Source organism: Eptatretus burgeri, chromosome 18 (assembly GCF_056783735.1).
Source record: "Eptatretus burgeri isolate ZD-2024b chromosome 18, Ebu_testis_v1, whole genome shotgun sequence".
In the NCBI taxonomy this organism is placed as follows: Eukaryota; Metazoa; Chordata; class Myxini; order Myxiniformes; family Myxinidae; genus Eptatretus; species Eptatretus burgeri.
In genome coordinates this window covers 385,001-412,256 of record NC_140978.1, presented here as the reverse complement: position 1 = coordinate 412,256, position 27,256 = coordinate 385,001, and the positions used below count along the sequence as shown (strand labels likewise).

The window sequence follows — 27,256 nt, the reverse complement described above, 5'->3', positions numbered from 1 at the left end:
GTATACATATATATATATATATATATATATATATATATATATATATATATGTATATATATATATATATATATATACATATTGTTGTGGTTACCAAATTCGCAAACCACCATTCAGGTCCCTTAGGTGAGGTATCTCGGTAAGTGCATGTGTAGTTAGGCCCAAACCCGTTGTCTAGTGGGAATACATGTGATTTATGCGAGCTGCGACTCTTCAGGATAGCCGTTTTTCTTTTACTATCTTTATTTTGGACCAACCGCCATGATTACCACCACAACCACAACATCAACCACCAACCACAACGCCGCTTCACCACAACCGCCACGACCTTCACGTCACACCTCGCAACCGTAGCATCGCCACCGTTCTTGCCCCGCTGTGGGTACCGGTGTTGGACTCGTGCAGGGCGCACGTTGAACAGCGTGTACAAAATCACGGATTTTGTGCTTCAAAAACGGATCAAAAACGACACACGCCCACTTTTTGCCGTCCAATCGGTGAGCGAGGGGCGATTTGGCCCCGCCTCCAGAACGATCGATATATGCAAATTTGTGGATCAAAAAGCCTTCACGCCCACTTTTTCTCGGGCCAATGGGGAGCGAGGTGAAAGGTCAAAGGGAGGGGGTCAAAGGCGAAGCTACGGGGGGATAAAAGGACCGTGTTCGTCAGTCAGAGCCGTGTGGAAGTCTGGAGCCCGAAGCCTGCAGTAGCTGGAGAAGCTGAAGAGGAAGAAGTCGAGAGGAGAGTCCGGAGGAGAGTCCAAAGAAGAGTCCAACGGGAGAGTCCAAAGAAGAGTCCAGAGTCGGAGAGTCCAGAGGCGGAGAGGCGGCAGCGGCGAAGGCAGACGAGGGGGTGCTCGCGTCGGTGCCGGGAGCTGCACGCCCGAGGGAGGCCGGCAGCGCGACCTGGCCGAGGTGGAGACGCACACCAGGGATAATAAAGATCCTCTATACCCCGAGCATCAGCAACCCCCTCCTGTTTCCCCCCGCGCTGAGATAGTGCGACCAAGGGGGCCCCTTTCCCACCCCCTGCCAGACACTGTCCGCGAGGCCCGCGGAGTGAGGCGCCATCGCCGCTCCGCGTCTCATCACCAGACGGGTAGGCGCGACCCGGTCTCGGCCTCAGGCCCGCCTCATCCTTGAGGGTATTTCTTTTCCTTGGTTTTGGGTATGTGTTGTCGGCGCCGTCTGTGAGGTAGAATTGTATAAGTGTTTCCGTGTGCTCGGTAGTCGGTATTAGCTCTGCATTGTGTTTTCGCTTTTACATTTGCTTTTTGTGTAAATTGCATTGTGTTTTTTTCTGTGTGCTTTTGGTGGAATTGAATATGTGTGCTTTCCGTTCGTCGCGAATAAATGTGCTTTATTGTTGAACTGTTTCCCGCTTCGCTTCGTCATTTCTCCCATTGAACCCTCATCTTGCTTCACGTAAAGGGTTGGTAGTGGGCTGAGTACGCCCGATAATTAATCGAACCGTCGAGGTCGACGATAACACCGCTCGGTTATTCTGATAGTACGGAACGGGTCGCTTAAGTGGCCCGTGTCCGAAGTCGACCTGCGGCGAGGTGCGATCGCCCGGTCTACCCTCCGTGTGGGTACTTAGGTAGGTCGAATTTGGCGAGCAACCCTATCCCACGCGGGGGCTGATTGGCTCGATCGCGGTGAGACCGAAAGGTCCACCCGTGACTGGTTCCCGGCGTTAGTCCGAGAGGGTCACGACTGGATTGTCCGTCCGGTGGGCGACGGGCCGCGATTCGAGTTACGTGGCCGTCGCACGCCGGCGGGCGCGAATACCACAACACTGGTGTCAGGAGTGGGATACAAATCCATCGCCCTCCTCGCGGCACTGGTATCGGAGAACAGGAAAACAGGCTCTCCTGTCTCCGGCTAAATTCACGGGAATCGGTCCAGGGGTGAGAGGAGCGACCCCCGATTCCCTCCAAATTACGAGCGAGCAAATTAACCCTTCACGAGAAGCAAGATGGCGTCTCAAGGCGAGCGGGAGCCGGGGGTATTAGAAATGTATATGTGTAATAATGTAGAGTCCATGGTCCAGGATGGAATCCCCGTGCAGGAAATGTTGATTGTGCAGGAACACGGACTCGCCCAACTGAACCCAGAGCCCGAAATAGGTGCGGCAGCGGCCGCCGTGTATGACACCTCCCCTCCCCCCCTCCACCAAAACCCTTCCCCGATTCTTGCCGAAACGGCTCAGCTGAGTGCATCCGACATAGCCCAGCTATGCACCATGCTGGCGGCAATGACAGCGAAAATGGATGCAAACGCAAAAGAAATTATAAACGAAATGAAAGGCATGAACGAAAAGATGGATGCGAATACACAAAAATTGGATGCGAATACACAAAAAATGGAAACAAATATGAAAAAAGAAATGAAAGAGCTACGGGGTGAGACGCAGAACATGGGCCGATGCCTGCAGGCGGGCATGAAGGCCGTGACCAGGGAGCTGGGAATGGCGACTCCACGTGTGGGAGCAAACGAGCTGGAAGGGGGTGCAACGGCTGACAGGCCCGCGGTGGAGGCGGGTGAAAAAATAATTCGGGGGGCGTGTTGGGCGAGGGTCGTGACAGAGGAATCGACGGTGACCAAGAGGGAAAAATTAAATGGGGAGACCAAAACGTGTGAGACGAGACACGAGGTGACGACAAAGGAAATAATAATAGTTGAGACAAGGGAGGTAAAGGGTGAAGAGTTGGCAGTGACGGTAGCCGGGAAGGGAACAATAGAGGAGAGACTGCACGGTGAGGACGGGGTAAGTGACGCGCACACACACGGAGGTAGTGGAGGACAATGGGGTTGAGCTCGCGGAGCGTGTAGAGACCCAGTGCGAGCAGCTGGATGGCCTCCTCCAGGAACGAGGGGAGGGAGTATGCCCCCTTGAGGCGAGTCACGACCAGGTGAGTTCGGTCGTGCTTTGCGAGGTTGAGGGGACGGGTGCTGTGGACGGGTGCACGGAGAGCTTGGGGGGTATAGAGGCCCCGGAGACCCTTGTGGGGACACAAATCCCCAGTGTGGTTGTCCCTGTGTGTGTGGTGCAAGGTGTGAGTGCGTCCCCGTGTGTGGAAGCGACCCCGTGTGTGAGTGGTGTGGTGGCGATGGTGCCGGAGTGCGTGCTTCCCAGCACGCCGTGTGTGGATGAGGCACCGTGTATGAGTGTCGCCGTGTGTGTGAGTGAGGCACCGCGGGTGTGTGCCCCCGCGTGTGTGAGCGAGGAACGGTGTGTGGATGAGGAACCGCGGGTGAGTGCCCCCGCGTGTGTGGATGAGGCACGGAGTGCGAGTGAGGCACCGCGGGTGAGTGCCCCCGCACGCGTGAGTGAACGGCCGTGTGCAAGGTCGCTGTGTGCAAAGGAGACCGTGTGTGTGAGAGAGCGGTATGAGAGGGAGATGTCGGTTGGCATGCGGGAGCACGCAGCCGCGTCTCCCCGTGTGAATGTGATGGAGTGGACTGTGTGCGTCGTAACACGCAGGTGTGCGTGGGTTGAATGGCGACGACGACGACGACAGATGAAAGAAAGCCGAGTAGCGGCTGTAGTTGTTTCGGGGACCGTGCCGGGTTCACCCAGCCGCGAGCACGAGGTTCGTGCTGTGCAACGCACGAGACCACCACGTGCTCGCTTGCGAGAGTGAAGTCCCGGTCCGGAAACGCACGCGGTGGATTTGCCGATCCCGCGGACGGACAAAGTTTAGGCAGGTGAACGGATTTGGACCGGACGGGTTCTCCACGCGATCGTGTGTGTTAAGCTCCAACGGGCAAAGCACATGTGTTCGCGTGGGGAACCCCTCGAGACGTGGGGCTTGTGTTTTTTTTTGCGCACGGTGATGTCATGGCTGCACGTGTGGTTGGAATCCGGCAGGAGGGGTATCTCTGCCGGATGGTCCCGTCCAAGGAGGGACGAGGAACACGTGCAGCTGCATGACGTCACGGGCAGGTGCAAAGTGCGCGAGTTGCCGCGCTGATGATGCGCATGAAAAAAAAAAAAAGCAAGCCTCACTTTCGGGTGTACAGGATTCCTGGGCAAGGGGTGAAAGACCCCCTTACCCTGGGCACAGGATGGAAACTAGTTAGGGGGAAGGGTTAGCTTAGCTAGACCGACTTCATGGGGCAGGGGTAAGTCCTCATGGAGTCCGTGGAATGGATTAGTTAGAGGGATTGTAGTCAGATTTAGGTTGGGAAATAAAATGATTTTTTGAGTTAGAAGACAGTGACAGACTTGTGGATGTGTAGCGGGGACGTAGTTTAGCTACGTAGTGTTAAATGGAACGTGCTGTAGTATAAGGGACGACGTGGGAGCACGAGTTAGTTAGGGGGTGCAGATAGAAGGATGGCAGAGTTCAGTGGTGTGTGTGTTGAAGAGTTGTTGGTGAGTGAATTGGAAGCATGTGCTTGATGAGTGAGTGAGGCCAGCGGGTCTGTGTGAATGGAGCGAATGGGGAATGCATGGTGCGATGAGTGATTGGGGGGAGGAGTGACTCCCGCCCAAGGGACCCCGGGGTCAGAGTAAAGTAAGTTAGCTGGGTTAGTCAAATTGAAAAATGGAGGTCGTTTTGTTGTTGGTGGGAGTGTAGGCTCGAAACCCATTTGGAGGGGTGCAGGAGCCCTGTTGACGGGCTTGGGAGCGTGGCTGCGAAAGGTGAGTATCGCTGAGTGGGTACCCCGGGCACCAGGCTAGTCGGCCGCGGTAGGCCATGGGCCCATGGGGGGCCGGGATAGAGTAGTGGGCACGGGTGCGCCTGCTTGGTGCGGGGGCCCGGGGCGCCATTAGCCGCGTGGGCAGTGTTGTGGGCACGGGTGACCCTCGGAAAGGGGCCCGGGAGGCCGGCCTGCCACGTGTGCGTTTCAGGGGAGGTGCCATGGGGGCACTCCCCGGTGTTAGGGAGCTGGTAGGCTCGGAGGCAGTGTAGTGCCCGGGGGTGCCATAGCGGGAGATTCGGCAGAGGGTCGTGCCTGCCAAAGGGAGCCACGTGTCCCAGCCAGGAGACCGTGTGAGGGCACGGAGAGAAAATTGGGGGGCGAGGCCCGAAATTGTGAGGACACCAACACAGGCGACGGGAATCTGGGTTGTTAGAACCAATAGTTTAAGCGAGAGGCGCTTGTTGAAAGCCCCGGGGTAGTTTAACAGTTAAATGGTTAGGGTAGATTAGGAGATGTACCCCTCCACACCATCCATCCCCTCGCTGTCGTTGTGGGCCGCTGGACCCACTTGGTGTTAAGATCGCCGAACTCTGGGGAGGCCATTCTGAGGCTTCGTTGGGCCTCGACACAGGACGTTAGCTCTCCCTTGTTCCCCTCTGGGAAGGGAACGTAGGGGTTGGGAGTAGGCTAGGTGACAGAATAGGTTAGCCGAACAAGGACGATAAAGGGGGTTAGGGGACGATTTATAGTGGGGAAGTAAAAATAAAAACAATAAAAAAATAAGTTGGGGCTAAATTGGGGTTTGACAAATTAAGGGAGTGGGTATGTACAGTGACAGGCAAAGGCGATAGGTTGGGAGGGAGACAGGTAGGTAGGTCCGAGCCCGCCCTCCAAGTGGCCAGCACCACCGCACTCCCTCCACCAACCTCCACTGAACGGCAAGAGCTGGCCAACTTCATCGGCTGGCCGTGTTTTGCTTCAAGGCGGAGGCCGGCCAACTTCATCGGCAGCTGTTGTTTTGCTGCAAGGCCTGTGCCATCGGCTGGCCGTGTTTGCTTCAAGGCCTGTGCCGGCCAGTTCATCTGCCCGCTATGTTTGCCTGCAGCGGCCTTCTTCTGCGGGCTGTGTTTGCCTGCTCACCTTTGCCATGCCATGCCCACTGCCCACGTTCACCAGCCCCGTTCAATTTTTGCTTTGCCCCCCCCCTGTTCGTTTCCATGTGCGCCAGGATCAGAAAGCAACAGTTTGCAAGCTGCGAGAACTGCCCTGTTGGCAGCTACAACACGGGCCTGCAGTGGCAGCCCGTGCACCGTGTTTTGCGTCCATCCATTCATCCATTCATTCGTTGTGCTCATTGCGTGTGCCGCTTGAGCTGGCACGGAGACTACGTTTGTGCAGCCCATGCACCGTTGTGGTTCACTGCATTCAGTTCAAACCGTGCATCCATCCATTCGTTGTGTTCATTGCGTGTGCCACTTGAGCTGGCATGGAGACTGCGTTTGTGCAGCCCATGCACCGTTGTGGTTCACTGCGTTCAGTTCAAAAGGGAAGGCCTTGGACTGCGTGTGAGCAGCCAGCCACGTTCCCTGTCACCTGCATTGTTTTGAGCCAGAGACTGCATGTGGGCAGCCTGGCTCCCTGCTAACTGCTTTTCTTTTGCAGAGTTCAATGATCCTGGGCCATGGTTTAGTGTAAAATTTGTAAGTTAAGGTAAGATGTACTGTAAATATGAGTGCGCCCCCGGCATGTCTGTCTAGCGCCGGCAATTTTATTTAAGTCGTCCGTGTGAGTGAGTTTGTTTAGATAGTTACGCAGCCCTCAGGTTATTTATTTTGGGGACACGGATACCATGAATGTCGCACTCAGGGATCCGTAGGTAAAATGTACTAGGGGAAAACTACACATGATGGCACACGAAAATTTGACGACTCGGGACGAGTCTGTAAAAAGGGAAGGGGGTAGTGTTGTGGTTACCAAATTCGCAAACCACCATTCAGGTCCCTTAGGTGAGGTATCTCGGTAAGTGCATGTGTAGTTAGGCCCAAACCCGTTGTCTAGTGGGAATACATGTCATTTATGCGAGCTGCGACTCTTCAGGATAGCCGTTTTTCTTTTACTATCTTTATTTTGGACCAACCGCCATGATTACCACCACAACCACAACATCAACCACCAACCACAACGCCGCTTCACCACAACCGCCACGACCTTCACGTCACACCTCGCAACCGTAGCATCGCCACCGTTCTTGCCCCGCTGTGGGTACCGGTGTTGGACTCGTGCAGGGCGCACGTTGAACAGCGTGTACAAAATCACGGATTTTGTGCTTCAAAAACGGATCAAAAACGACACACGCCCACTTTTTGCCGTCCAATCGGTGAGCGAGGGGCGATTTGGCCCCGCCTCCAGAACGATCGATATATGCAAATTTGTGGATCAAAAAGCCTTCACGCCCACTTTTTCTCGGGCCAATGGGGAGCGAGGTGAAAGGTCAAAGGGAGGGGGTCAAAGGCGAAGCTACGGGGGGATAAAAGGACCGTGTTCGTCAGTCAGAGCCGTGTGGAAGTCTGGAGCCCGAAGCCTGCAGTAGCTGGAGAAGCTGAAGAGGAAGAAGTCGAGAGGAGAGTCCGGAGGAGAGTCCAAAGAAGAGTCCAACGGGAGAGTCCAAAGAAGAGTCCAACGGGAGAGTCCAAAGAAGAGTCCAGAGGCGGAGAGGCGGCAGCGGCGAAGGCAGACGAGGGGGTGCTCGCGTCGGTGCCGGGAGCTGCACGCCCGAGGGAGGCCGGCAGCGCGACCTGGCCGAGGTGGAGACGCACACCAGGGATAATAAAGATCCTCTATACCCCGAGCATCAGCAACCCCCTCCTGTTTCCCCCCGCGCTGAGATAGTGCGACCAAGGGGGCCCCTTTCCCACCTCCTGCCAGACACTGTCCGCGAGGCCCGCGGAGTGAGGCGCCATCGCCGCTCCGCGTCTCATCACCAGACGGGTAGGCGCGACCCGGTCTCGGCCTCAGGCCCGCCTCATCCTTGAGGGTATTTCTTTTCCTTGGTTTTGGGTATGTGTTGTCGGCGCCGTCTGTGAGGTAGAATTGTATAAGTGTTTCCGTGTGCTCGGTAGTCGGTATTAGCTCTGCATTGTGTTTTCGCTTTTACATTTGCTTTTTGTGTAAATTGCATTGTGTTTTTTTCTGTGTGCTTTTGGTGGAATTGAATATGTGTGCTTTCCGTTCGTCGCGAATAAATGTGCTTTATTGTTGAACTGTTTCCCACTTCGCTTCGTCATTTCTCCCATTGAACCCTCATCTTGCTTCACGTAAAGGGTTGGTAGTGGGCTGAGTACGCCCGATAATTAATCGAACCGTCGAGGTCGACGATAACACCGCTCGGTTATTCTGATAGTACGGAACGGGTCGCTTAAGTGGCCCGTGTCCGAAGTCGACCTGCGGCGAGGTGCGATCGCCCGGTCTACCCTCCGCGTGGGTACTTAGGTAGGTCGAATTTGGCGAGCAACCCTATCCCACGCGGGGGCTGATTGGCTCGATCGCGGTGAGACCGAAAGGTCCACCCGTGACTGGTTCCCGGCGTTAGTCCGAGAGGGTCACGACTGGATTGTCCGTCCGGTGGGCGACGGGCCGCGATTCGAGTTACGTGGCCGTCGCACGCCGGCGGGCGCGAATCCGCAACAATATATATATATATATATATATATATATATATATATATATATATATATATATATATATATATATATATATATATATATATATATATATATATATATATATATATATATATATATATATTCGATCCAGTGGCAACCTGTAAGGAAAGGAAGCAGGGATGGAGGTGGGGAAGGTGGATGGGTTTAAATACTTGGGATCAACTGTCCAAAGTAACGGAGAGTGTGGGAGAGAAGTGAAAAAGAGAGTGCAGGCAGGATGGAGTGGGTGGACAAGAGTTGCAGAAGTGATTTGTGACGGAAGGGTAGCTGCAAGAGTGAAGGGGAAAGTATATAAGACGGTAGTGAGACCAGCTATGTTGTTTGGTTTGGAGGTGGTGGCGCTAACAAAAAGACAGGAAGCGGAGCTGGAGGTGGCAGAGTTAAAGATGCTGCGATTCTTGTTGGGAGTGACGAGGATGGATAGGATAAGGAATGAGTATATTAGAGGGACTGCGCAGGTCGGATGTTTTGGAGACAAATTGAGAGAGGCGAGATTGAGATGGTTTGGACATGTGCACAGGAGGGAAGCGGAGTATATCGAGAGAAGGATGCTGAAGATGAAGCCGCCAGGCAGGAGGAGAAGAGGAAGGCCAAAGAAGAGGTTCGTGGATGCAGTGAGAGTGGACATGCGGGTGGTTGGAGTGTCAATGGAAGATGTGGAGGATAGAGCGAAATGGAGACGGTTGATCCACTGTGGCGACCCCTAACGGGAGCAGCCGAAAGAAGAAGATATATATTCCATCTGATGTACCATACTCCATTGCAGAAATTGGTTCTGGGGTTGCATTTTCTTGGCAATGGTCATGATGGGTGCTTTGCCATCCCTCTGCCAGCAATAGTTAGGGTATGGATTTTGAATTTTCGCCATGTGACTTTTGATTTTGATTTTGGGTTTTGAAAAATTTTGAATTTTTTGAACTCACCTACACTTATTGAAGGGCACCATGAGATCTTTATCGTCCATCAACTCATGTCTGCAGACAGGACGCACCGTTTAAGGTCCATTGAAGGATTGAAGGAAGAGATAGTATCAAACCCAGTGAGGCTGTGAAAGATTGTCAGACATTTTGATCTCTGTTGCCCAAGTGACTGTGCAATTTCATGCACGGCAATTAATCGAAGATGTTTACCAGCACCGTACACAACCCATAGCTCTGTAACTGCGCAATGGGCCATTGTAGCCACAGACAGAACAACAACATGTGTTGACAGTCTTTATGAGTATTCTCTCATCGTGGCTGGAGGCATCTGCTAAATGCAGCATAATTCTGGTATCTGCCTCTTCATGGATGCATGGTGAAAATGCAGATGCATTACATGAGTGCTTGCAGCAGACACCAGTTGCCAGCGTACTTATTATCTGCTTTTCAGGACTGTCAATGTTGATGACCTGTTCTCCAAAAAAAAAAACTGAACAGCTGTGTCTTGTTGTCATTCACTCAAAGAATACTTTCCCATTTCCCTGGAAGAGCAGCAATCCCTGCATCTACTCGTCACCACACACCTTTCCCTATTCCTTCTCTTGGAGAGTTCTTCAAACTGTCTGACCAGCACTGGTCCCAGACAATGTCCACATTTTGTTGCGCTTTGAAGATTTCTCTGGATAAAAGGCAGAAAACCTCATTGATATGTGATTCAAAGGTCTTACTCGTTTCTGGCTTTGGCATGTTCTTAACTGCTGCACCATAAATTATGATGAAATCTACATTTGGTGTCCTATCTCTGGACATTGACAAGTCTTCAAAGAAATGTAGCAAGTTTGATATAACTAACACAGGAGCACAGTTTGCCCTGATTTGAAATTGATGGTGGTCAAGACTGATTTTCATGCATGAATAATTCTTCCAAATGGCCATCTCTTGTCTGACATGCAATTTAAAGTTGAGAAAATAGGCTGCAGTCACTCTTGAGGTTTGTCAATTTCAATAATTTTGAACTTTTATTTGCATTTGGACAGGACATGAGTGGCAGGTTGTTCCTTTTGATTGGATCTGATAAGGCTTTTGGCTGCTGCAAAAGCCTCTCCTGCACAAAACAACAAAACTGTTCCAAGCCAATAGTATGGATGTTGTTTGGAGTTTCAATGACTGCACTGTCAACAATGTCCTTGGTGTGCAGAACAAGGTCATCCCTGTCTTCCATGAAAGAGTTTCCGCTCTCTGTGATAATTCTAACCAAAGAACTCATATCTTTGCAGAAAGTGATTTGAACACTTTGTCTGTTTCATGGTGCAGAGACATATCTGCAACAGAGCCTGGCCTGTCAGACTCGAGTCCATTATGAAACTCCTGAATCAGTCTTGACAATTCAGGCCCACTTAACATCCACCTACGAAGTTCTGCTGGATTTTTAGTCAAGCCTACTGCTCCTCCATCACCTTTGACATATGCATTGTTCTGCTCATGAGAATGGTCTGTAGCAATCTTTGAAAACATGCCACTAGATTTTTGAACAACAAAGTGTCCAATGCTGAATTCTGATGCAACAAATGGGTGAGTCTGATGCAAAGTGGTCATGTCTCGTAAATGCACTGCCATCCATTTGGCATAATTGTGGTGGTCCAAGGCATAGAACCGAGGGGTCATTGCAAATTTTGCCTGAACTTGCGAAGTGAAGTTTCCTTCACATAGAGATCTGACGAATGTGAGCAGCAACAGCTGAAACTGAAGCGCAATCCACCAGAACTTGAAGGTTGGACTTGCACATTTTGAAACACACCAAGCATCCAAGAAGACAAATCGTCTTCTTGTTCTTGTGGCTGCATCAAAAAGTATCTTTCATATTCCTTCTTCATGAGGTTGCACCATATCAAAAGGTATCCAATTACTTGGTGTGCACGGCATGTCTGAGTCACATGGCTTGCTTTGAGGAAAGAATTTGCAATGCCAGGTGATGCAATGTCTGCCTCAACGAGTGACTCTGACCAGATACTGTCGATTAGCCAGTTTCCAGTAACTTTGAGGAAAGCTATTTCAATATGCAGACCTCCAAGCAGAATTACAAACTTGTGCTCTCCATGGGGGTCAGGCCATTGCCACTGAACTTGCTTTGCCAGAGAGTACGGAGGCTGATCAAAAGCAATCACTGGTATCTGCCCATGGTTCATATGATTCACTGTCTGTCTCACAATGCCCATTCCATGTTTGAGCATTGCAGCTGACTTTGCTACGTCAGGGGACAAGGGAAGGAGTAAAATAAATTTCAGGTGTTAAATCAGGTTTTGGACTCTTGAATAGCATGGTAAGCACCCCATGAAATGTTATCCTCTGTGCTCTCTGCATTAGCAGTCAAGCCATTCAAGCTCAGTGCACTGAACCCCCTCCATGACAGTGGCAGGCACAAAACAAGGCATACCAGGCATCTCAGGTTGATTGACTGCACTTTTCCTCAAAATAGCTGGGGAGACATCTGTGTTGAGCACTCAATGAGCCAGAGTTGTGGACAATGTTGTCAATGGTGATTGCAGTGAAGATAGCTGATCTCAGTTTTGATGGGCAGACAACTTTTTACACTTCAAACTATGTACATGCACAGTTTGCCATTTCAGCTGATATCTGGAGCCCTCTGTCGTGTGAAATGCACAAGCCTAAGCTTTGTAATAAGTCAATCAACTCGCGTTTCTGGATGTCGGCATTGACTGCCACTCTAAGATAAATGGCCAGAGGTGTCTCTGTTGCTGACATGGCGGGTTGAATATGTACTTTCTCTTGCTCGCTATGTTTTTAACCTCCGTTTCATTCCTGGCAACCTGTTGTTGCCTAGTATCTGAGCAATTGAGAGTGCTGCTCGATTCTTTGCGGCATTGTTGCTTTTTAGGCTTGGACCTTTCAGGATCATGAGAACCAATGTTACAAGAGATTGTGGTACACTTTCATATTGGCAGTCAATGTCAAATGAGCCTGAGAAACAATGCTGAATTTCAAAGAAGTCTCTGCGAACAATTTTAGCTGCTTTAGCGAGATGGATAGCTTCATTATCATATCTGATAAGGCTTTTCTTAGCTTTCAGCATATGCTTATCTTAATGCATTGCCTAAGTGGCTATTGAAGACCAGAAGTACATCTCTACCTTCTGGATGAGCCTGTAGATCAGGGAAATGTGCAAGCAGCCTATTCTTCAGTCTGGTATTGTGAACCTGGCAGACTTATTTAATGCCCAATTGTCTTAAACGTTGTGCATAGAGCTTCGTCAGATCAGCTAGTTTGAAGACTTGAATTTGCTCTGTGATTCGGCAGTCTTGCATATACTCCATTGACTCTGCAAACACAAATCCATGTCTCATACAGTCTATTGCACTTTCCTCTTTCACCTGATACTGGGATTCTGCCTTTCCATAAAGTTTGATCCGGCACTCGGGTGATATTTAACTTCTTGGGCATTTAAATCCCCTGCACTGAGCTTGGCCAGAAGTTTGCTGTCCTGCAGCTGCATCGCATACGTTCGTAGATGAGATTCCAGTTTAAAAGTTGATGCCTTCCATCGGTCTCTTAGTGGTGAGTCACACAGGAAACAGGTCGCTTCTGTGGCTCTACCAGAAATTTGCTTTCTCGTGAATTTGGTTCCACTTCCACCAGAGGAAATAGAGGTCTTCGGCTTCTGGCATACATTTCTTTTCTACCCTCTTCAGTTTTGTTGTGTTAAACTTCAGGCTGCATGACTTGTGAAAGTAGGCTCTTCTTTATTGAAAAGTTTCTTCAATGCCATCCCCTTCATCAAGTCCAGACAAGTTTACAGTCATGGGCATAGAGCCCAGATGATGGAATCTGGGAAGATTGCCTGCAAGTCTTGAATAACCAGATCCTGATTTGGGATGCAATCTGTTGGACACTGTGGGACTTCTTTGGCGTTGACCTGGCACAGGGAGACCAGTCCGTGATGACAGGCGAAGATGATATTGATGCCTCTGGCTGTTCTCCATCCTCCTGACTAATTTATTGTCCATTAGTCTTGGCCACAGAAATGTGGAAAAAAGTTAAATATAAAACAATCATGTTATTGCAACCCAAAACGTTATTCTCAACATGGTATTGAGCACACAAACAAAAGCAGGGGATATATTTGCTCATTATATGTAGAACTTGTCAGATGGTCAAGTGAATTCAAAATAATGTTATGTTGTACATACTGTGCAATCAAACTTCTACATTGAGAGAGGTTATCATATAACGTTGTTCGTGTCTGCAGCGGATGTGGCAGAACGACCTCAAATCCACAGTTTGCTCTTACATTGTGCGAGGGATACAATAATTATAATGTCATATCACAAGAATGATAGCACTCAAGTGTTTTCATGCTTATAATATATATATATATATATATATATATATATATATATATATATATATATATATATATATATATATATATATATATATATATATATATATTACCAGATAACGCATCATATCCGAGGCAATAAAGTCGAAAGCTGACTTCGTATTGGCAATCGCATACAGTGAAGAAATGCTTTAAAAAATGTATGGGATAAAGAAATTCTCCTGAGTGGCTCCATATCTGAAAACGTTCATACAACCATACAGAACAATTGTACCAAGTTTCATGTTTGTAGCACAATGTGCACAATTCAGCCACAAATATGCATATATCTGAAAGACTATTTTCGTTGTCCTCGCTACATCGATGTTAGTCCTTCAGGATGTTGGCGAGGATCTCACAATTCGGAAATGTCAGCCCTTCAACACTGAGTTGAAAGATATGGAGTGAGTGACCCACCGGTCTTGTGGTCCACGGCTTCAACATCGAGTTGGAGGAAGTGGAGTGAGTGATCCACTGGTCTTGTGGTCCACAGCTTCAACATCGAGTTGAAGGATGTGGAGTGATTGACCCACTGGTCTTGTGGTCCATGGCTTCAACATCGAGTTGGAGGAAGTGGAGTGAGTGACCCACTGGTCTTGTGGTCCACGGCTTCAACATCGAGTTGGAGGAAGTGGAGTGAGTGACCCACTGGTCTTGTGGTCCATGGCTTCAACATCGAGTTGGAGGAAGTGGAGTGAGTGACCCACTGGTCTTGTGGTCCATGGCTTCAACATCGACTTGGAGAAAGTGGAGTGAGTGACCCACTGGTCTTGTGGTCCACGGCTTCAACATCGAGTTGGAGGAAGTGGAGTGAGTGACCCACTGATCTTGTGGTCCATGGCTTCAACATCGACTTGGAGGATGTGGTGAGTGAGTGACCCACTGCTCTTGTGGTCTATGGCTTCAACATCGAGTTGGACCCTGAAAAGGGTATTTTTAGCACTGCACAACCTTGGGCCCCATTGCTGAGGTTTGCTCTGAGTGCTAGTCCTGTTATCTTCAGAGTATAACACTGTCGAATATCATTTAACAGGAGCACTGTGTGTAGGTTGTAATCTCGCTCCCTCATGACTCATTATAATCTTCTCGATTCTTCCATCTTCACCAACCGAAAGTGGACCGAGAAAGGTACTCCCACCATGAGGGTGAGAGTGCCTGCTTGTGCATAATAAAAAATAATTTGTTCCAGATCAAATTACAAGCATATGCTCGTCAACCATGCACTGAACGAATACACCAAGTAACCAACACTTGTAAAGAATTTGTGACCGGGAGATACAATAATGATTTTTTTTAACATACTTTACCAACGCTGTGCTTCTGTGCATTTAAAAAGCAAATTCATGAATCGTTTGTTATTCTACTACTTTGTTATATTATTTCAATGGTTATCTAATCATGATTGCAGTACTGAATGGAATTAAGTATATACAGTAGTTAGTTTGGCTGTTGACCGTTTGTTGAAATATAATATACTATCATTGTCATTGTGTGTTATTTTTCTCAGGGATGAAGGTAAAGTGTGCAGAATCGGTAAAGAAGGCAGGAGAGTTTATGAAACTGGGATTAGCTTAAGAGTAAGCAGCAAGATGTGCCGAACTGCTGCTCTGCTGGTGGCCTACCTGACAGGTAAGGGCACCCATTGCGCTTGCAGATAAATCCTTCTTCAAACTATATTTTTTGTTCTTCTATCTATTATTAAGGAAACAGAAAGTACATCCAACCAATCAACCAAGGAATTTGTCTGCTTAGAGTAAGACACAGGTCTGATGACCCAAATTCTTCCTCCCAGTAAATCTACCCACACCACCAGCCCACACCCCACTCCCTTCAACTGCACCACCCTCCTGATGCCTAGTTGTAGTTGGAGACTACTTTGCAGTCACAAGAACAGCTTTTGTCCACAAGACCCATTTAAGCCTACTCCCAAGCAGGTTCTGTGATGGAACCAAGTTTGATTGTACAAATGCATATTTATGTTCCACCCATGTTTTGCGTCATCCCCTCTTGGGGTGGTTTCAGGTCCCTTTTAGCGTTGAACTTGTATGTACTCATGTGCAAAGCAACGTTTTTAATGTCAAATTTGAGTGATGTAAAACAAACTTATGAATAATTTGAACTTCGAGTGTTGGTAAGCTGCCTGGACATTCTTTTTCTTTGTTTTTTTTTTTTAAGAATCAGGATGCCTGAGAGGTAGGACCATTCCAGGATAGTAAAAAAAACCCCCACTATACTTCACGCTCATCTTGTTGGTGTGGCCAGAGCCCAGAAATAGCCGCCATGTCAAGCTCGCGTCATACACGGTCCATCGCTGGCTCTCGGGCTTCGTTCAGCTCTTTCAAATCTTCGCTAATGTTGGAGGCTAGAGCAGAAGCAGCCGAGGCCTCTGTCAGAGCTTCCATGGGATGCAAATTGGACGAAGCTTGATGAAAGCTACACAGCAACAGATTCATCTCGAACAGCTGATGCGGGAGGAAGAATCTGCCATAACTCAGGACCATTTGGAAGCGGTCTGATGCTCTGTATTGGGGCGGATTGGACAACATTTCCAGGAATGCCACATCTTCGCTGCAATCTATTCAATCTGAAGAAGATACTGAAGGTATTCCACCGGATACCCAGGTATGTGCTGAGCCAGCTATGTCGCTCACACCAGAGTCATTTCACTCGGATCCCCTTTCACCAGCCATCAACACTGCAGCGCCAACATCTATGAAGAACCCATCAATATCAATTGTGTCCAACAAGCAAGTTCTGTCTGCTCAGTATAACACGATGTCAGCCCATGGTATATTGTACACAACTCACAAGACACCAACTAAAGCTTGACGCACAACAATCGTGTCGTCATCCTTCTCCAATTCACATGTCACGGTTGCGTATCAACCCCCACAATGTTAACATGTCCCGTTATGAGCTCACAGGTCAGAAACCCAGCTACGGTCACAAGGCATCCCACAATGGATACTCATCCTTTGTCGGCGTCCATTGGAATTACAGCCAACAACCAACTGGGTTATTTCTCATCAAATTCAGTGTACACCCATGCTGTACATGCATTTGTTGCGAGGACATATGCCACGCATCCAGCAACAATATTACAAGTGTCTCGCCATTCACTACTGGGTCGAGACATCAAGCCATCAATCATGTCAACAGTGATGCCTGCCATGCAGGACTATGTGTTCCATCTGTCTTGTCGAGACTTAGTTTCAAATAAGATTTCTTTGTTTGACGATCAGCCTGAGAAATTCAGGGCATGGCGTGCAGCCTTTCAGAACATGATCAAAGGAGTAGCCCTCTCATCCGATAAACAGCTTAACCTCATGGTTCAGCATATTCCTGATGGTTCAGGATACAAAATATTCGTAGAGCATCTTAGCCGAGTCGACACTTCTAACCCTAACATCGGATTGGGGCAGGTCTGAGATGGTCTTCATGAAAGATTGGGCAGCGACGAAGCAGTTAAGCACTCATTGCGAAACACTGGTACTTTTGCCAAGAGTCTCTTCTCATGACTGCAAAACTCTGCAGAAGCTTAGCAACACATCGCGGAACAAAGCTTTCACCTGACCTTGTTGATCTTTGGAGGATGGGGGCCTTCAAGTATAAAGAGATCCACAATGTCACCTTTCCACCATTTCCAATGCTCTCATCCATCATTCAGCACAATGTGAAGATTCAAAGTGACCTCAGTCTGATGATTTCCTTGGAATATGATGACGGATGGATCATGTTCTTCAGCCACTACGGTGAAAGCTTCACTTGCCACAAAGAACAAAATCCCTGCCTTCAGTTCTGACACTCGTCCAAGGGTCAGAGTAAGCAAGACCACCGTTATGGGTTAATTGCTGTAACAGCTTGTCGAACAGCCGACTACTGCAGTTCAGTTGCCTTCTGAAGATGAGCACCCCTGAATGGAAGATCTGCAACAATTCTGCCCTAGTCACAGGACCAAGCATTAAAGTCTCTTTGCACGTTACAGAATATTCAGAGCAAAAAAACATTGCAATCTTGACTCGTGCTTCTTGACCAATGGAAAATATGTGCCGGATGTGCTCTGTGAACTAAACATTCAGCCAAGGAGTGTCAAGTAAAATTGCATTGTTTTCAGTGTGACAGCACCTGTTGTTGCTCAGCAATTTATGATGCCAGTTGTGCTATCTTCGACAGACCATCAGGTAGGCAATTTATCACTAACTCTGCGAACCCTGACAGAGTATCGGAAAGGCTTCAAAAGCATGGTGAGGAGCAACCCTTGGTGATTAAAAGGTGGACCAGAGGAAGGTCTTGTTCCAAAATCTATCTTGTGAAGGTATTAATCACTGGTAATCCTGAAAACTTTCTGAAATATTTTGCTGTGTTGGATGACCAGTCGAATCAGTCTCTGCACCGCAACGAACTCTTTGACTTCTTCAACATACCAAATAATCCAGTCCCCGATGAACTCAAAATATTCTCTGGAACTATGGCAACCAGTGGTACCGTAGGCATGTCATGAATGTAGGCATCAAATCTTTCGATGGAATCTTCAGCCTGCCGCTCCCATTGCTAACGGACTGTAATTATATTCCTTGTAATTCCTCAGAGATCCAACAGCAGAGGTCGCAAGGCTCCACTCACATATACGTCCTATCGCTGAAAAGATTCCCGAACCTGACCCAGAAGCAACCATCTTACTGTTAATTGGATGAGATGCCCCTCAGCTGCCTAAGGTCAGAGAATCTCAGAATGAACCACTGAGTGCTCCATGGGCAGAGTGCATGGACCTTGGATGGGTGATAATTGGAAATGTATCTCTGGACAGCATCCATAGCCCTGATTGAGTGGAGGCCTATCGTACTCACATTTTCAAAGGCCATGGAAGGCCATCGGTCTGCTTGACATACTCTAATCATGTCACCATCAAGGACGTCATCGTATCAGATTGTCACGCACCTTCAGGTCAGCTCTTTGGGAGATCCCTCAACCACAGAGCCGATGACGATGGGGTCGGCAGTGATGTCTATCAGCGAACAAGGAACAATGGCAAGCCAGGTTGCTCCACAGAAGACAACCGTTTTCTCGCTAGCATGTAGGATGGATTCATCAAGAAAGACAATGGCAACAGGGTTGCTCCATTAGCCTTCAGATCATCATCATCATCATCATCATCATCATCATCATCATCATCGTTTTCTGGCCGTTTCCATGCTTGCATGTGTATTGTCATTCAGAGATGATGTAAAGCTTCCAGACAATCGACCCCTTGGAATCAACCACTTAAAGTCTCTTTGCAAGTTTCTGGATAAGGAACCATCCATTAAACAGCAGTGCATGGACTTCAGGGCCAAACTCTTTTCCAAGGGACATGCTGAGCCTCTTGAACAAGGAAAAGAGGAAAAACGATAACGATGGTATACAGTGAACCCCCGCTTCATCGCGGTTCACCTATCGCGCCCCCGGTTCATCGCGGGTTTTCCCTTGGAACGTAACTAATTTTTTCTGCGGATTCCCCCGGTACATCTTGGTAATAATATATAAAATATAAATTATTTAAGCAATAAATTATAACGCGTGGCGCTCGAAAGTATCTTCATAATAAAACAAACAAAAATTTTGTATGTTTGTCGACACAATGCACGAGACAAAGACAGAGAGCGCGCTATTCATTTCTTCTTGGCGCTGATTGGCTGCTGCCCACGAGGCGCACTCTTGCTGTCTTGAGTGTTTCGCTTGTGAACGACAAAGATATTTTCTACGTTTTTTTCTCCAAGCCCTACGATGCCGCCGAAAGGAAAAACGTTTGCCGCGGTTGGGCGCCATTACGGTTTGAATGAATCGACCATACGCGACATCAAGGACGAAGCCAACATCAGCGCTTTTCATTTGCAACGCGCTGCAGCACCTCGTGGAGGCCATGGATTCCGACAATTTTTCTCTGAGGGCGTATTGGCGTGATTTCACGATAGCAACGTGTCTCCAAATAATTCATAAGGCTCTACAATAAATGAAAAAAGAAACCTTAAACGCCTGTTGGAAGAAGCTGTGGCCAGAATGCATCCACGAATACAAGGCCTGTTCTCCAGACGAAATTCACCATTCGGCAATTGATAAGGTGGTCAAGATGGCGAAGATTCTAGGAGGATTCAACGACATGACGCACGACGAAGTGAATAACCTCATCGAAACCAACTCTGACCCATTAACGGACGAGGATTTGGCTGAGCTTACGAAGTCTGCATGCGAGGAGGAGGAGGAACAATCTGATCCATCGCAGGAGCACGACGACGAAGGCCTCTCACTTGAACGCTTAGCAACAATGGCGAAAACTCTCCTCACCACCATGAAGAAACAACGCCAGCAACTGCCCATCACAATGTTTTTGCAACGTTACCGAGTTTACAGTAAGAATTTTTTATGCTTCAAATGTTTTCTTTATGTGTTTAGTTGAGATTAAAATGTGTTTAAAACGTGTTTTGTGGAGGCGTCCATTCATCGCGGATTTTCACTTACCGCGGGAGGGTTTGGAACGTAACCCCCGCGAGAAACGGGGGATTACTGTATTCCTCATTTTGCTATATTCCATCCACAAAAAACCTGAAAATATTTGTATGGTGTTCGACGGTAGTGTTACCTTTCATGATGTCCTGCTAAGGCTAAGTAAAGTAATGCTTCCTGGTCCAGACCTCGTCAATTGTCTGCTCGGGACATTGCTACGCTTCAGACAGGAACCAGTCACCATCATAGCCAATGTAGAAGGGTTTGATACAGCACAACGCTTGCCTTGTGTAGGCCTTCTTGGTTGCTTTACGCAGCAGTTTCGACGAGAGGAGCATGGGAGGTGTCAATTTATTTATATATTCCTAGCCACCTGGGTTTAGTTGATTAGGTGAGAGATGATTGGCTATTCCCTCTATTCACAGGTCAGAGATGTGGGTGGGTCTTTCTGCATGCATGTATATATATAAATATATATATATATATATATATATATATATATATATATATATATATATATATATATATATATATATAAATATCTATATATACAAACATACATATGTCGAGATCAGGGTTATTCACAGCTGACTGAAATCAAGCAATGACTACACCAATCGTCGTAGAGAAGAGCTTTAATGCGCACCAAAAGTGTACACGAGAGTAGAAAGGCACAGAATACCTACAGTATACCAGCTCAGTCAAACTCTGGCCTGCAAGCAGTTTGGTTTACTTTATATATACTTTTCCTGCTCATCTGTTTTCATGATTTCCCCAACTTCCATCAGCTTTATATTTCCTTTCTAAGATATCGTATTCTTTGAAAGTAACAACATCCCAGCTAATATTCTCTCCTGGCCTGACAAAGCATTTATCTTTTCACAAGCAAGAAGATCTGTTATTGATCAGGCAGATCTTTATCACAATATATATATATATATATATATATATATATATATATATATATATATATATATATATATATATATATATATATATTATCGTCTCATTCTACTACAAGATGTTCCCTTTTGAACTATACCAAAACAGTGCTGATTTATGATTGGGCTTCTCCGAGCCCAAGGCTCAAAGAATGTTGTTACAAGGGCCAACAAGAAAGCCAGATGTTCAGCTGCACAACAGAGAGAGAGAGAGAGAGAGAGAGAGAGAGAGAGAGAGAGAGAGAGAGAGAGAGAGAGAGAGAGAGAGAGAGAGAGAGAGAGAGAGAGAGAGAGAGAGAGAGAGAGAGAGAGAGAGAGAGAGAGAGAGCCGGCTTGCTTTGATTACCAACAGTCAAAAATGGTAGCTTACTGAGAGCATCTTAAATGCTTTGGCTTCCTCAATTAAATGCTACATTCAATTTTAAGAAAAGGTAATCCTATTAAAATGGCTGCTTTCATCTTGGGAGCTGTTCAACAGCTCCACATTTGCCCCTCTGTTACTTAGAAACATAGTGGAAAAGGAACACCACAATTATAATAATTTTTTAAGAGATGGAATCTTGATGGAGAGGCAAGGTGGTAAAAGGGAGTCTCCTCCAGAAGTGGCACACTTTTATGAGTAGCTCCAAGTGGGCCATAACGTCACGAAAGCTCCGCCCGCACTTTCTAGCTTCATAGAAAAGCCCCCCCTCTACCATCCTGACCAGCCCACCAATACCCCACCCCTCTATAGAATAGTGGATGCATTTCAACAATTATAACTTGAATATAGGTTATGAGGAAGCAAAAATTACCTTTCAAAACCAACTCACACAAAAATTATTTCACACACACAAAAAGATACATATATTTCCAACTAACTATGGTTCTTTATGAACAAGAATATAATTTTTATAAACAAGTCATAATTAGCAAACAAGAATATAATTTTTATACACAACAAGTAAGAATGTATATATCGTGTTCTTTATGAACCAACAAAAAGAATATCAGCAAACAAGAATATAATTTTTATCAACAACAAGTAAGAATCTATATATCGTGTTCTTTATGAACCAACAAAAAGAATATAATTTTATAAACTGCAAGCCAGAGTGAAAGAAAATTTTAAAGAAAAGTCCCAACATTTTCCAACAAGGCAATGTTTAGATAACATTTCTTTCCATCTTCATCTTCGGTGTGAGCAAGTCGAGACACTCATCCAATGTGAGTGTAAGCAGTGGGTCAACAGTCCCATTAAGTTCACAGTACATTTCAGGGTCTATGGGTTGGGGAGGAAAACCAGAGTGAATTATCGGGGAGGGTAGAGACGGCGGAGGTGTTGGCAGCGGTTTGACCACAGCAACCACAGCAGGCTTCCCCAGGACCGTCTCCGGTTTTGTTGTTTTCTTTGCTGCAGAAGAACAACGTCTCACGCACTCCCTGATTAGATTTTTAATGCAAGTGATGACAACAATCACTGCTATGAAGATCATGAGCCCTATAACCAACCAATGGATTATCCAGGCTCCCCAACTCCCCAATATTCCCTTCAACCAAGATCCCATTGACCATCCCTTGTTAAAATCATGATATTTTGCACCTTCAGCTTTAATTTTTTCAGCCAAATTATCAATTTCTTCTGAATTATCTGGAATGTATGTGCAGCATTCCACACCAATAACCGCACACGTCCCTCCTTTTTCTGCTAAAAGCATATCCAGAGCGATGCGGTTTTGCATCACGGTTGTCCGTATAGCTACCAGCTTGGCACTCGTTTTGTGAAATCCTTCGCTGGTGGTATTAGCAAGCTTTTCCAAAGATGCTGCCAAATTGATAATTTCCCTTGCACTTTTGCCCACTCCGTAAAAGGGGAATGCAATCATGAAAAACCTCTCAACTTCTGAAATGGCTCTTTTCGATCTGACCTGTGGTACAAAGGGTGATTGGTTAGTGATCCGAATCCTGGGTAGTATAAATCCCAAAAAACATGATCCCCTCCATCCCACTGGTAGCCATGAGTATGCCTTATACCCACACACAAAATATGTACCATTTAGGGGTGCCTGAGGTTCAAGCAGGTTATTTACTTCGATTTTTACAGGTATGGTTGTTCCATTAATTCGCCCTTTTATGGTCACCATTTCATCCCCATGTCTAGCATAATACTGGCATGTTGATTCTCCTAAATGGGGTCCCCCCCTTGTCCTCTAACTAAACAAATCAATCCAATTTGTTTGTGCATGAGCTGAAAATGTGGGGGGTACTTTTCTAATCCCTCCCCCTTCTTCAATCCATCATAATTCGTTACTTTTATTGCTCTTGCCGGGCCCTGTCCCACAGCCTTTTGCTTAATAGTTCTGTACTTAGGGTAATACCAATGCTCATAGTTCGTGCAATTATAACCCCCCTTCTCCCAATTACTTTTTATTTCTATTATTCTACCTTCCACTGATGCCTTCTCTACTTTAGTTAAAACGTCTATCTTGTCTACGGACTATGTACCCACACATGTTCTTCCCCTGGAGTGGAACTGCAAACAAGGGTAATCCGTGTTTTCCCATATACGCCTTCCTAATGCAATTGATCCCAATGTTTACCTTTTTTCTTCCCTGTGCACCCTGTCACAACCCATTCCTTGTTTCCCCTACCATTGACCTACCAAACATTCTGATCTCTATGACATTCCCAAAATGTCCTCACTATCTGTTATTGTCCATATTATCACGATTATACTCATGCTAATCAAACACTGCCACATCTGTCATAAACCTCCAGTAACATTTCTTTCTCTTTTAGATTTCCTGTATCCTTTTGCAATGAGATGCGTGAATCCATGATTGGCTTACCTTTTCTTGACAGCTCCATGGGTAACCAATAATACCTGAAAAAGTCCAGTCCACTGCATCTTTAGGACGTTCCTCCATTCGAACACCCTGTTGTCAAACTCTTTCACAATATTTATTCACATCACAAGAGTTAATATTCATTTATACATGTCCATATATTTTACAGACATTCTACCAATAATTATATGTACTGTTTGGCCGTGCCCTTAAATTGGTGACCAGGATCCCAGAGCCCTGAGCTCAACTTTCATTTACCACTAAACGAACCCCAGAGGGCTAACTCAGCCTGTCACTCCTTTAAGACTGGCAAAAAAAAAATGAACATCAGTACACTGGTAATGGGGACACCGCATCAGCAGCACAGTCATGCTCCAACCAGTGATGCAATCAACAGCCCAAAGGCAGTGCACACCACAAACATTTGATAATACATAGCTGCTTCCAAAACTTTCGATTTTACAAATTTTCGATTTTCTCCCACCTCTGCAAGTTCTTGAGTGTACCATATTCTCAGCACCTCCTTCTACATCATCCCCCTTTTGTTCGTGCAGCTCATTTTTATGAGCCAAAACGAGCAAAACTTTTTGGGTAACCACTTTGTTGTGGGGGCTGGGTATCAGCAGCAAGCACGACCGCTAGAGGGAGCAGTAGAGTTAGTTCCACCGACTGCACCCTTCTTTCCCATTCATAAGTTGGTCGTCATCAGAGAGCGTACATAGCCCCACTGTCTACCATTATGACAATACAATGCACAGAGAGCCTTCCCAGGTACGGTGGCTGCTATGATATGAAAAACGCGTTTTTAAAATACCAACCGATGCTGACGTCAGAAGACAACAAATTCAGATCTCAACGTAAACAAAGATGTGAATTCTGCCTGCCCGAACCGACCCATGGGTTCACACGACTACCTTCACCACAGATGCATGTGCTCACCTGCACCCACCATTTGCTCACCCACTGACCCAGATGATCCTGATGGTGCAATTATCCCAATCGCCCCTTGGCGTCCTGGTGTTGCAGACTCCCCTTGCAGACCCCTGTCTCCAGCATTGCCATCCATGTTTACCAGGTGCTCCTGGCCTACTCCCATCACCATGAGGGCCAATCATGCCATCATGACCACTTGGGCCCGGAGGTCCGATAGGACCTGAACCACCAACAGTTCCACTGCCTCCCGCTTCTCCAGGCGGTCCAGACAACCCAGTGGCTCCCTGGGCACCATCATGAAGCCCATAAGAAGCACATAAGGGCAGAGTCATTAGAATATAAAATAAATGGAAATTTATACACAAGCACCCATACAGGTGCTGCTTAAGGACTGGCCCCCACTAGACACCCCCCCCCCAAAAAAGGGACCCCGTTGGGTCGTTATTGATACTCCCCCCTCGGAGGGAAGGTGAGCTGGAGGTGAGAAGCTTCCTTGGACCTTCCTGCCTCGTGCAATCCTTGACAATCCGGCTCGATGGTACTCGAACCTGCAACTCGATACCGCTGCAAGCACCAGGTAGTTAGGTAGCGTTGATTGCCAAATAACTCCCCCGCAGGTGCTCGGCACGTATGCTCATCGGAAAGGCCAATGGTGGAAGGTAGCCAGGGAGGATGTCGTTGTTGTAGTTTTTTTCTTCATATGTGCTCAATATATTACTATCGATTTAACTATTCTTGACTAGCCTACTTTGCGACATTAAATATCCTCTTATTTCCACAGTTCCCCTACATTGTGCCATCTGTACAGTATACACATATCAGGAATATTCTTTCACCCTCAGCGAGATTGCATACCGCAATTAGCACAGAATCACTTTCCAAGATGTTATTCTCAGTGTACACTACATACCCTGACAGTTATGTCCAGTATCGGACATCTTTCGATTACCACATTTTACTCCAGCAGTGAGTCAACCAACACTGCCTAATCAGATATCATCCATTCATCCATTTGGACCACACTTTTGCAAAGCATTTGGTGCTGCCCAAAATAAAATAAAATAAAGTATTTTCCTCTGTTCCCGGCTGAGTTGTGTATGTAATTATGTCCACAGCCACAGTTGCGATTTTAACTCGTTCTTCATTCAAACATGTCATGAAAATTGTTTTTTTTTAAATCTGCCAAATTCTCAATTATCTTTTACATGAGCCTAAAGTAAATCCCAACACACACTCCGCACCTCACTTGGACGATTTGCATTTCCTCTTTCAAACCGTCAGAGCACACTGTTTATTGTTTGTGGCTCTTGGCGACTCCTGACTCTCAGTATCCCTGGTTCCTGAGGTTGACTCAGCCTGTCATTCCTCCCAGGTCGGTGAGATTATTTATTCCAATGTGTGTATCGGTGGAGGGACACTGCATCATTTGCACGAACACGTCCTTGTGGCAATTGATACTAATCCGTCGCCACGTACCGCACACAACTGACGACTCGAGTTCCGACCCATGCCCATCCTGACAGCAGCTGTGCCCTGCACCTTCGAGCAGCAGTTTTGTAGCTTAATGTTCAGGGTGCCTACAATAACTTGCCAACTCTTCACAAAAAAGCATCGTGGGATCTTTAATGTTCACGAACCGATGTTAGCAGATCTCGCAGTGCATGTGAAACACCAGGGTGGCAGTTTAGAGCTGCGTTGAGATTTGAACCGAGGCTGCACAGCTCAAAGGGCAGCCATACCTCCAGACTCTTCGGAGGTGCAGGGGGCTGTAGGGGGTTGGCACATTGTGGAATTTACTCAGGATCCAGCACACAATGGTCTTGTCCATTTGCACATGTGTACTTGCAAACTTACAAGGCCAGGATGAACTGCTTCGAAAATTTACACAGCACCCTCGGCACGGCCGATTTCAATGCGGCCCAGATGTTGACCACACTCGTGCTTCGTGCTCCATCTCGCACACCGGACAGCCCTCCCTCCTTCGAGGGCTCCACACACGGCTTACTTCGTACATTCAACCACAGATGCCAACCACGATTGATTGTAAAACCGAGCTCCTCACAATAATGATGCAACCAACCGTGTTGATAATTTTCGTGCCTCACTCGGTTAAAAAAAAAAAAATTCTTTTCCAAAGCCTCTCCCCGTATTCAGGCAAACTTCACGCAGCCCGACTCTCCCAAGCAAAAATCGCGCATAGCCCGCACTTCACAGCAGGGCACCAACACATTGAGCACGATAACCGCTTTTATGGTCAATTTTAATCCAAATAATTTATCCTGACAGATCGAGGCTCATATAAGGACAACAAACATGCTCCTCTGTCCGCTTTCATACAAAAAATCCTTGATCGCTCCAGGCAGAGGATTAATGCTCCGTGACAAAGTCC

The 27,256-nt window shown here is 47.0% G+C and overlaps 1 protein-coding gene and 1 long non-coding RNA gene across 3 annotated transcripts in view; one reads left to right on the top strand and one right to left on the bottom strand.

Moving 5' to 3' along the window:
• LOC147008445 (L-selectin-like) overlaps window positions 1–27,256 on the top strand; it is a 63,032-nt gene that overhangs the window by 20,132 nt on the left and 15,644 nt on the right. For both annotated transcript variants that reach the window (XM_085863539.1, XM_085863538.1), the window contains exon 2: window positions 15,196–15,317. In XM_085863539.1, the coding sequence (XP_085719665.1) occupies window positions 15,196–15,317 (122 nt within the window). The remainder of the gene's footprint in view (window positions 1–15,195; window positions 15,318–27,256) is intronic.
• The window catches only part of LOC147008446 (uncharacterized), an 8,933-nt gene continuing 2,465 nt past the window's right edge, over window positions 20,789–27,256 (bottom strand). Inside the window, exons 1-2 of the long non-coding RNA XR_015053163.1 lie at window positions 24,419–27,256; window positions 20,789–23,972 (exon numbers count right to left, since the gene is read on the bottom strand). The exon at window positions 24,419–27,256 is cut by the window's right edge and continues 2,465 nt beyond it. This is a non-coding gene — a long non-coding RNA (uncharacterized LOC147008446). The remainder of the gene's footprint in view (window positions 23,973–24,418) is intronic.